This window comes from Eublepharis macularius, chromosome 6, assembly GCF_028583425.1.
Source record: "Eublepharis macularius isolate TG4126 chromosome 6, MPM_Emac_v1.0, whole genome shotgun sequence".
Lineage (NCBI taxonomy): Eukaryota > Metazoa > Chordata > Lepidosauria > Squamata > Eublepharidae > Eublepharis > Eublepharis macularius.
In genome coordinates, this window is record NC_072795.1 from 66,209,694 (window position 1) to 66,221,288 (window position 11,595).

The window sequence follows — 11,595 nt, forward strand, 5'->3', positions numbered from 1 at the left end:
GGCTGTAATGTAATTTTAAAATATATACGTCCAAGCAAATCGTGGGGACACAATATGACAAGTGCATTTCGACATTATAATTCAAGTGGGCTCCACCTCCCCTCCGCCTCCCAATTAATGGCCTAACCAAGTTGCGAGAGCCTGCATTGGCCAGACTTGCGAGGGAGAGAGCGAGAGAGGCAGAGGCAGGGGGCGAAAAGTGTCACTGAGGCGCAGGGATCGCCTCCCAATCAACAATAACTTGTTAGCAAGAGTCAATTACCTCGCTGCTGCCTCTGCCGTCTCCTGCAGCCCCCGGCCCGGGGAAGAGGCGCCTCTTGCTCTTCCCTCTCTCTGGGGGGATCTTTTTTCCTCCCTCCTTCGTCTGGGGGCAGACAGAGGTGGGGGTGAAAGGCAGATCTTGGACGATTTGGGGGGTGCCTCCTAAAATAGCCTCCGAGAGCGGGAGAACAAGAAAGTGGGACAGGAGCGCTCAGTCCCCTCTTTCGCAGCCAGGACTGCAGCGCCCGGCCGTCCAAGGACGGCTCCCCCAGCCCTCCCTGCCCCGCCGGCGCCCGTCCTTCCTTCGCCACTGCCTGCAGAGCCGCTGCCTTCTGGAGTTGAGGAGCCGAAGTTTCTTGGGGGAGGCTTCCCGCCTCTTCCCGCCGGCCTTTTCGGGGCGTTCTGCGCTGGAGACTGCGGGAGTGCGAGAGGGGGTCAGGCGAGGCAACGAGCCAGCGAGCCAGAGGAAGGGACGGGGGTGCTGCGGTGGGCAAGCAGAAGGGATTCCCACCCGCCCGCCGAGCATGACTTCCAAAGAGGAGGGCAAGGCTGCCTCGGCCGAGGAGCGCCGGAGAAGCCCGCTGGACCATCTGCCCCCTCCCGCCAACTCCAACAAGCCCTTGACGCCCTTCAGCATCGAGGACATCCTCAACAAGCCCTCGGTGCGGAGAAGTTACACCATCTGCGGGACTGCCCACCTCCTCTCGGCCGCTGAGAAGCACCCGCCGGCCTCCCTGCCCCTCTCCAGCCGAGCGCTGCTTTCCCAGACCTCGCCTCTCTGCGCCCTGGAGGAGCTGGCCAGCAAGACCTTCAAGGGCTTGGAAGTCAGCGTCCTGCAAGCGGCCGAAGGTAAGCCCCACGCTGGCTCGCTCGCCCTCCTGCCTGGTGCCGAATTTGGGGGGGGGGGAGGGTTGCGTTTGTGGAGAGCATCAGCGGAGAAGTTCACCTGCTCTGCTTTAGAAAGGGGGATCGGGCACTGCGCGATCTCGGGGAGGCCCAGGCAGAGGTGCTGGCTAACGAGCCGGCGGATCCCTCGCCCCGAGACTCCACGTCGGGCGGTTGTGGTGGTGAAGGTTCCGCCAACCAGACTCCGGGCGCGTCCCCTCCCCCAAACAATGTATTTATAGATTAAGCAACCCACGCGTGAAATCTGGGCAGCCTTGTTTGGGAGGCCTGGTTGCCTCTTTGCCCCTCTCTCCCCACTGTTTATCCTTCAGTGAAAAAAATAACAAGCAAACTAACCAATTCCCTACACCTGTTAAGATGCCGGGAAAGATTAGGCCTAATTTCCTTCTGGGAGGTGAGGAAAGGGTTCTGCTCACTGGATCTAAATTAGCTCGCGGGCTACACACACGGCGGACTTTTTTAAACAGACCCGCTTCATAAAAGGCACTTGAAGGGAAGTGAGGGTGTGTCGAGCAAACCCCAAATAATAAATATCCCGCAAATGTTTGTTCAGGGGACTGTTGGCGTTGAGGCTGGAGGTGTGGGACGGCTTACAATGGATTTGTGGCTGTTCTGATCTTCGCTTGGGGGGAGAGAGACGACTAGGTTGGGCTGCGTGCGTCCTTGTGCGTGTCTGAGAGAGAGAGAGAGAGAGAGAGAGAGAGAGAGAGAGAGAGAGAGAGAGAGAGAGAGAGAGAGAGAGAGAGAGAGACTGAAAAGAATTATTTGCCTATTTGCAGGAAGGGATGGGATGACAATATTTGGCCAGAGACAGACTCCCAAGAAAAGGAGGAAGTCTAGAACAGCCTTTACAAATCACCAGATCTACGAACTGGAAAAAAGGTTTTTGTATCAGAAATACCTGTCCCCCGCTGACCGAGACCAGATAGCCCAGCAACTGGGCCTGACCAATGCCCAGGTGATAACGTGGTTTCAGAATCGCAGGGCCAAGCTCAAGAGGGACCTGGAAGAGATGAAAGCAGACGTGGAGTCTGCCAAGAAACTAGGACCCAACGGCCAGGTGGATCTTGTAGCCATTGCCGAGCTGGAACAAACCCCCGAAGGGAGAGCGAAGTCCCGCTCCCTTTCGCCCACCCTCCCCAAGCATGGACTGGAAGGCAGTGGCCACCTCCAGCTCTCCCCGGCGTCTCCTCTCACGGACCAGCCGGGCAGCAGCAAGGATTGCTCGGAAGACGAAGACGTGGAAATTGACGTTGATGACTGAGCGGTGGCGGTCGTTACTTCCTCCTCCTCCCTCCCCTTCCTTTGCCCCGCAAACAAAAACAAACGGAGAAATTGACACATCTCCCCCCTCCCCGCGCGCGTTCCCTTCCACACACCCGCCCACGCGAGGAGAGAACTGGTCCTCGTGCTCCTCCGCAGCAGCGCCCGAAAAAACGCCGGACTTTAGGGAGAACTAGAACTCCACTTCCCTGGCAACTCCATAAAGCAGTTTTATTTTCAACGAAAGCAATAAGCAATATAAACGAATCAAAAACGTTCATTATTATTAAAGTAAAGTAAGAACCAATAGCCCACCGGCTGCCAACCCAGGTAGCTATCGTTTTGGTTTTTTGGAATGGTGCAATTATGGATCGCTTCTGTATAAATATTTAAGCATATCTATTGGGTAATTTCCATTTCTGAGGGTTGATTTTTTTTAAAAAAAATTAACGATATACTTTTTTGTTTATAAAAAGATCGTATAACCATGGGATATAGGTCACCTCTTTGATGCTTTTACAGTTGTTTGGGAGGGGGGAGGGTTTAAAACAAAAACCACTTTAATGAGATTTAGGTTAGGGTTTGATTAGCGGCTCCCCCTTGCATGTTTGCAATATGCACGATTGTTTTGATTTGGTTGTTTTATTCTTTATTTTATTTTTTCCAGGATACCATGGGGGAATGAGTTCTATTGCAAATTTAAAATATATACTTCCCTTTTTTTCCTCCCAGAGCCTAGGAATTGGCTTCCAATGAGATTTCTGCCTCCTTTTACCAATTAAAAGCTATTTTTACCATTTATTGCTATTGTTGTGGTTTTATTAAAAAAGCTACCTTTCGTATTTTTATATGAAGGTGGTTTTAAGAAAAAGAAATCTAGATTTATTTTTTACTCTTTTTTAGAATTGTTTTGCATGCTTCCGAAATAATAATACTGATACTACTGCGAATAATAGTAAACAGATCCAACCATCAACATATGGATATATTAACGCTATAAATAGAAATGTACAGGTTTAAAATGTTTTTCTTTGATCTGTAAAAAAAATTTAAAGGCCTGCTTATTTAAGTTACTTCAGGGGACAATGTTGCTTTATATCCTGTCTCTTAGAGTTGTACAGACGAGTCTTTTTTCCGATACAATAAAACCTTTACAATTTTAATATATACTTTTAAAAAGTTTTCTTTGGGAATGTAACTTATAGAAAATTCCCCTTTCTGACCGTGATTATAAAATGTTTATCTTTTGCTTGTGGGGGTGCCCAAATGAGGTTCTAGTTTCAGCTACAGTGGGGTACAGTCAAGTGGCTGAATTTGGGATAGCTGAATTAGCCGCTTGAAAACTGAATTCCAAACACATTCGAGAATCAAACTATGGCTAGAAACTCTCGATTTTTGGTGTACCCCTGAACGAATAATCCCTAAGGAAAAGTGGAGAAATCAAATGTGGAAGTATCCGTGACTATTTTAAAAAATGTCCTATAAAATAGAATAGATGGGCATGAACTTATGTGTGGGTGCCGGTATCCATACATCTCATTCTAAAATATGGTCCATATATATGTATATAGAACAGCATTTCATATGTAGTATTTATAGATGCTCCTCCTGCCTTCAAATGATAGGTAACAATCTATAAAACCCGATGGTTCTGAGCTTTAAATCATGGAGGAATTGTTCAGTTTTAATAAAGTCAACAAAAGGAAAGATATAAAGCTCTTGTTTTTGATAAAGCAAAGGACACCGGGGATAAAGGACAAAGAACCAGGGGGCATATTTATCCCCCCCCCCTGCGTGGTTTGCAAAAAGCATCAGGTAAATATTCCTTCATTCATTATCCCAAAAATTTCATTTAATTGACTCCCTTGCCTCCCTGCCTTTCTAAATCCGTCTCTCCTCCCATTAAGTACATGCGCTGCCTTTTTAACCCAGCAACGTGTGTTTCCTATTCTTGGTAAAATTTATGTGAGAAGCACAAATCTGGTGTATATAGTGGTCGAGTTAAAAGAGAAAGGGGGGAGAGAAAGAACCGGGTTCCAAGTCAGAGAGAGGGGGGACCGTGTGGCTGGGGGGGGGGAGTTTTGGGGGGCCAGTTTCTCGGAGGCGAAATCAATCTTTCTCCTCTTTGAAAATGGATGGCGTTGTAATTTTTAGCGTAAAGCATGAAAACTGGGGACAAATGAGGCCTCTTCTGTGAAGTGACAAGCGACAATGGAGCATGCTCGGCCTCCTGCGGCTCGCCATGCTGAAACAAGCGTGCGCCTCCGCTGCAGAAAGGACCAAACCGCTTGGAGACCATATGGTTTTTGAATTTTCCTCACAATTTCCAGACAATTTGATGGATTAGGTTAACCCTCCCTTCCACTGTTTAACTCCACAATAATGGGAGTAGAGCTCTCTTTCCTCCTCCCGCCCCCTCCTCCTCCCCCCTGCACTGGGGCATCTGTGCCTTTAGATGGGGCTCCCATTCTTCTCCTTTCTCTCTTGGCATTTGGAACAAGTCTATGAATTACAATGAAAGGCACTTTCTTTAGTATTATTTGGAAGAGCGCTTGTCTTTCTCTCTCCTCCCCCCTTTCCTCCTTTTAAGGGAGGTGGGGGTCTATTTGCAATGGATTTGTTTGACTTCTGTCCAGATATCACGCAAAGCCTTCAATCTTGTCCTTAAGTGTTTTTATGCTAAGCAGGCAAATCGTAAAGGCTGAAAAACTGTGACATTTATGTGAAGATCTAGTTAAAGGGCTTTATTTGTTTTCTTTATCCGTTCTCCCTCCCCTCCAGATTCCACCCCCAGCTTCTATTCTTTTGTCTTCGAATGGATTTAATGAGGCTGCAAAACCGCTACAATTCAACCTTAAGCAAGAAATGTGGTCTTGTTTTTGTTTTAAAGGAGAGAGGAGGTGGGTGCGGGGAGAACAGGGCCGGAGTTCATTTGGATTTGGGAGCGATTGACTCCCGTGTGCAAACACCAGAGATGGATGGAGCCAGAGAGCCCCCGCGCAAGTTTGCCACACGTGGCTCTAAGCTGCTTTCACTCAGATTTGCAGCGTGTTCTCTGGCTGGGCCACAAAGACTGGGGGGGATTGTGCGTCCAGCTCCTTCGCAGGGCTGGTTGTCAACAGCCTTTCACAAGGCTGCACATCATCTGTGGGAGTTCCGTTGCTGCTTGGGGGGCAGATTCCCGGCTCCAAAGTTTGGTTTCGGGATGGAAGAGTCCCGGGCTCCCCTCAGTCCAGTGAATGGGTGCTGCCGCCTGCTTGCTTTAGATTGATCTTCCATCCTGGACCCAGTAAGATGTTGAGAGCACATTAGATGAAGAATATGAGTTCGGAGGGTGGCTTTTTCACCATGACTTTCTGTTTTTCTCTCGGAGGCGGAAACTCAAAGGCTGTGCCGGGAAGACGGCTAAATAAACAAACCCCAGCAGAATGTGGCTTAGCAGCTGCCCTTAACCCAGAACTTCCTTGCACCGGAGCGGAGCGGCTCTGCAGTCTAAGCTTCTTACAGTTGTCCCCAGTCTAGCCAAACAAACCGGGAAAATTATAACCAGACAAAAACAATTCATGTTTCAGTCTCAGGGTATATTGTATCTCTCTCCGGTAGCCCCAACTAGAAGCTGATGGGCTGTATATTTTCCGAGACAGACGGAGATTTGTGAAAAGGGGTGTTTCAGGCGAAACAAGAGACATCTTGACACCCAGACGTGCCAAAGCTGAGTGGACATTTGATGGAATCACCACTCGACACAAAGCCGCGAGCAAGGGAGACTTTTATCTCTCGCCAAAAGAGGGGCGGCGAGGAGGGGGGCGAACAGGCCTTTTTAAAAACATAGCCATATGATGCTTGATGCCCGGTTTTAAAAAAGAAATATTGCACGTTTAACTGCGTATGTGTGTCTCTGAGACTGAGAGGAGCGGAGTCCTCCTGAATAAAGAGGAATGCCTCTCACTGGCCCTCCTAGCGAGACAAGAAAAATCTCTTAAAACTGGACGAAGCAAAGAAAATGTGAACAATTTAGGGCCTGGACAGGCGAGATTCTTCTCTTTTTTTTTTAAAGGAAAAAACCAATCCCCTATGTGGAAATATTTGTAGTGGCCCCTGAGCAGGAGAAAGCGGGATGATCTGCGGGGGTTTGCTGGTTTGCTTCTGCAGTTTCCATGGACAATAGAACAGAGCGACTCAGATGACCCCAGAATCCTAACCACCTCTGAGTCACTCACGTTGCTGTCCCTGGAACTGTATTTCAAATACGATTCCTTAGGATAGCCCTCTGGCAGGCATACCCTGCACCTCTTTAGCGAGAAGCACTCTGTTGAAAGGGACTGGCTTTCAGGCAGTTGTGCAAACGATTGCATCCTTTGAGTTATACAGAACGCTTCTTCAGGGGTCATCAGAGAGGCTGCACGGTAAGGCACGACGGCTCTTCTTAGGACCAATGACGGACTTTAAATTAATCTCCCTGCCTCATGACCCCCATCCCACCCACCCGCATTCTAGTGCCATCGACCCTGGTGTAACTTCACTACAGCTTATCAATGGCGCACATATGGGGAGAGCTGTGACTCTCTGTCTCTCCACCGTTGTAATCTTCAGCCTCCTTCTCCCCGTAGTCAGTGGTTTTGGGGCGCCCGTCCTGGCCCCAGCCGGGGCAGGGCGAGGAAGGGAGGCGTGTTTGGCGACTGACACTGGAAATGCAGTTCCCCCTCCGCGGGCGGCGCTCGGCGAAGCGGCAGGCCCGGGTCATTTGCGCTTGTAGATTAGCTGCTGGTTCCGTGTTGGGAGCGCGTGTTTAGCCAACGGAATCTGCGCTGGGCGTTGTTTGCCAGGAGCAGGTGTGCTCTGAGCTGGCGCCGGGATGGCGCTGGGGCCTGGAGCTTGGGGGCGCGCAGCGGGAGCCTCCGGAGCGCGCTAGCCCAGGCTGAGCCCTCCGCGGCAGCATCCCCCGCGACTCTCTCCCTTACCGCTCTGTGGTTCCCAGCCCTGGACCGCGCGTCTCGCCGGAATCCCTAGAACAGGCTCCTCGGGCTTCTCTCAACTCGGCGAGGAGGGATGCGGGGGTGAGAGGAACTCCACCGCCTCGTGCTGCCACGGGCCAACCCCCCTCCCAGTCCGGGACACCTGCGAGCCTCACCCGGGCGCAGCCCCCTTGGGATCCTCCCGCCTGCCCCCTGCCCTCCACCCCGGCTCTCATTTAGGGTATTCTTAACGCCCCGGAGGCTTTGCATTTTGGAAGCCAAGGAAAGACCCGACGGTGTCCCCTGCCTCCCTGAAAGCCTGCCTTTGTTGGTTCGCTTGCCACCGGCCTCCCCTAGGTAGCAGCAAGCCCCCTCCCCCGACGGGGCTGGGGGAGACGGTTGAGTCAGTGAAATTCAGTTCCTTATTTTATGAGGTGTCAGGGTTGATGTCAGACGTGGCAACGATAACTAATACTACCGTCTGAGAGACCAGAACGTGGTAATTAATCCCAAAGACTTAAGTGTATTTTAGTTCAGGAGGAAAAAAAATCACTAATTCAATCGTCCGGAAAATTGAAGTTTGATGCATGAGTCCCTGTTGAAAGGAAGGCGCTTCCCTCGCCCCCCCCCCATTCGGATTCTGGGGTTGAGGCTGAAGTCGCATCATCTTCTCTTGCCTGTTCTGGTTGCATTAGTGTGTGTACACTTACCCAAGCACACAGCCCCTAGTATCTAAATCACTCGCCGCTTAATTCACTCACAGGGATCTGGAAAAGAAACGGCAATCTTCTACACCTACCTCCTTGAGAGCAAGTCCCCTTGAATTTGGTGGGATTTGTTTCCAAGTAAAACGCCACTACCTGGATTGGGCCGCCAGGGCGCAATTAACTGGGACTAAGCCCTGCCGAGGCTTTCTTCTGAGTAAGCAAGCAGAGGGTTTGGCCACCTGGCTGGCAATCTTAGCCATATATCGCTGGCTGTGAATGAGACCCATTTAACTCGTTAAGATTTGCTTAGGGATAAACATGTTTCTGTGCGGGGCTGAAGCTGGGTAAGTCCAGATGAACCCAGTGAAATTGGTGAGCGAGGGTTCTCTGACAAATACACCCGCATTATCTCTATACCAGCTTCAAATGGATGGCCATCTACGCCTATAACTGAACAACCAGGCAAACTGCAGTTCTGAGTGCAAACACCGTGTACCATTGGTCATCCACAGCAGAGCCCATGCTACAGTATTTTGCACACTTCTACACCTCATCCCCAGGAAATACAGGCATAACCGATCACTTGCACAAGGATGACGTTGCAAGGATCCCGAGCTGTCCTTCCATTTCCACTACACCTGCGCGTTGCTGTCACACTGCCTAGAAAAACCCACACGCTGCAAACACCCACAGTCCAAAGATCCTGCCCGTCTCCCGGCAGAAGCTAAACACGCTCTCTTTGTCTCAGAGAGAGGAGCCGCAAATCCAAAGCAGAGGTAGCGGCTAATATTGGACATTTCCTTTGGATAGTTAAATAATCCTGACCCCCGACCTCCCTCTCTTTAATGGCTGATGTCTGTAAGCAGATGCACAGGTTCCACAGCATAACCTTTTACATCTGTTTCAATATATCAAAGGTATCATTTTTGAGATGTAGATATTTGGCGTGCCTGCTGTTGCTATTTGGGCTGCTAGAACAAGAGTAGATGGAAGAGGAATCAAGTTACGCAGGACTTCTTAATCCTAGCCTTCTCCCCTTTGATAGATGGGCTTGCTTGGGGCGTGCGGGGCAAGTGTGCGGCCACATAGGAATGCCCTTTGTGTCTGAAGAGGGAGTTGCTTGGAACTGAAATTGACCGGGCAGGTAGTTGTCCTCCTGCACGGGCTCAGCCGAACCTTTCTTCGCACCAACAGTCCATGTGCTCCAGCCAATATGATTCAGTTGAGACCCAGGATCGAATCCTACGTCTGCCATTAAAGTAGTATATCGTTTAGGACAAGAGTCACGGTTTTCCCAGTACTATTTCCGCTAGAAAAAATATATTCGTGAGGGCCCAGTTTACAGAAGCTCTATAATCAAGGGATGAACCTTCTCCCTAGTTGCACCACTACAGGGGTTAGCATCTTTGAATGTCACCACTTCAAAAAAAAATCATATACACTTATTGCTGGAAGAAGTCACTCTAACCCTAGCGTTTTACCTAGGGTTTCTGTATGCACAGCTCCTTTTCATCGAGAAAACCGATTATAGGCAACCTCTTACCTACGCCCGGAAGTGTACAGTCCAGGTAAAGTTTGCCATGGTTCTACTTGCATGGTTAAAATTAGTCCTGAATAATCTGAAGGCTGTTTGCAATTTAATATCTCTGCATAAATAAAGGCAGGTCCGTGGTGATTGGTTAATTTATTTATTGCCATTCTGTCTACATTAAATACACCATTTGCAGTTGTTGTCCCGGATTTCTTTAGCATATGGACTTGGCCTTCCCTGAAGAAACTCGAACTCGTCGGTGTTCGAAACAGCCGCTGTGCTCCATCAGCTGGCAAATACCTCATCTGGCTGTGACTGTCTATTGCTTTACAGCTGTTCCGTTTACTCGGAAGTAAGTCCCACTCCTAGATACCTCTGCTTCAGCAGCCCATTGGTTTTTCAGAGGTTAGGCCCACGGCCTTCAGTAGAATTTGGCCCCAAGAAGATATCCCTAAGGTGTAGCAGCTGATCAAGCTTCCTATGTTATTCCAACACAACTCAGAAAGACGCATCTCCGGATTGAGAGAACTAAGCAGGTCTGCTCGGAAGTAAGTAACTCTTTATCCAATAGGGCTTACTCCCAGGAGACTGTTTTTAGGGTTGTATCCTGAGCTCCCGTTCCCCAGAGGCACGAAATCCTGGTTAAGAAACACTTTGGAATTTAGATGCATGATCAGGGGACGAGAAAGGACCTAAAAATCTTGAGCAACTGGCGGGAAATGGCTGAGTTCTAATGGTAAAACGACTGATTTCCTCCAGAGACTTCATAAAAACAAGGGCTGCACCCAAACTGCAGTCTAGTTCTTTTGGAGGCGGCAAACCTGTCCCTAGGCTGTACCACTTCAGCTTGCAGACCTGCTCGCATTTCCCTTAAAAAAATCCAAAACACATGGAAGAAGATACCTGTCGGGGAAGAGTTCGGCTGCTTCATTTCTCACAGATTCATTTTCGGTGTAGTAAGATTTTTGGGGAAGGGGAGGAGAAACAGATAGGTGACCCTCCTGCCTGCAGTGTCAAGAGGCAGGCCTCTGAGACAGGATGAACAATAGACCCACACACAATGAGGCGGAGATTGATTTGCTCCAAAGTTACTCATCCTTAATTGGGACGATAACATATTATCTTGTTCACAATTGCCTCTTTAAAGTGAAAATTTTTGAGAAACTCAAAATATTCCACAACACCTCTATATTAAACACCCTTGATTTCAAGGAAACTTGCAAGGAAATCCTAAACTCTAGTAACTCTTCTTAGGATTTCACTGATAGTAAGGGAACATAGGACGCTGTGAAACGTCCTAGCAATGGCAGGAGAGCGCAGGTCTAGGGAATGGAAACTTGTAGCCCCTGCGATAAAGCCCGACAAGGATTTCCCGGTGTTAACGTGGAAATACAGGCCAGTTGCTCACGGATCGTGATCTTCTGCAGGTGGAATAGGTATAGTGGCCTCAGAAGTGTTTCACAGATTGTTTCCACGATTAACTCGTTCATCACTTAACTCATACTATGTAATCCGCCTTGAGTGTCAATGAGAAAGGCCGACTATACATACACACATGCAATCACCTTTTAAAAAAAACAAAAACACCGAGATGTGAACTTCAACTGTCTCTTTTTTAAAGGGTATCCTTGCAAATCGCACTCCTTTGTACTATAACCAGATTAACAATGATTTCCCCCAATAATTCGTCTTTTTCTTAATTACTGTTTTCACGACCAAAGTCATAAACGGCGACCCTCAAGAATTTGTGATTTGTCTGTGTAATGTTTACTCGAGCAACCGTTATCTTTTTTGTAACTATTGCTGAGATAGCCGAGTATTTTAATTGGTTAAAATGACCTGTTTCGAGCTACCAATCTGATTCTCTAAAAGTATTATAGTAGCGAATAACCTAATACACAATTTACCTGAAAAGTTTCAGGATCGTTCCCCTTCCCTATTTGGCAAATCTCATGAGCTAATTTCAGAAATT

At 48.7% G+C, this 11,595-nt stretch overlaps 1 protein-coding gene across 1 annotated transcript; it reads left to right on the forward strand.

Moving 5' to 3' along the window:
* The first annotated feature begins 785 nt into the window (after positions 1–785).
* Positions 786–2,431, forward strand: LBX1 (ladybird homeobox 1). The gene is made up of 2 exons (XM_054984027.1): positions 786–1,110; positions 1,947–2,431. Exons 1-2 carry the CDS (start codon positions 786–788, stop codon positions 2,429–2,431), a joined length of 810 nt encoding a protein of 269 aa, XP_054840002.1.
* The last annotated feature ends 9,164 nt before the right edge of the window (positions 2,432–11,595 follow it).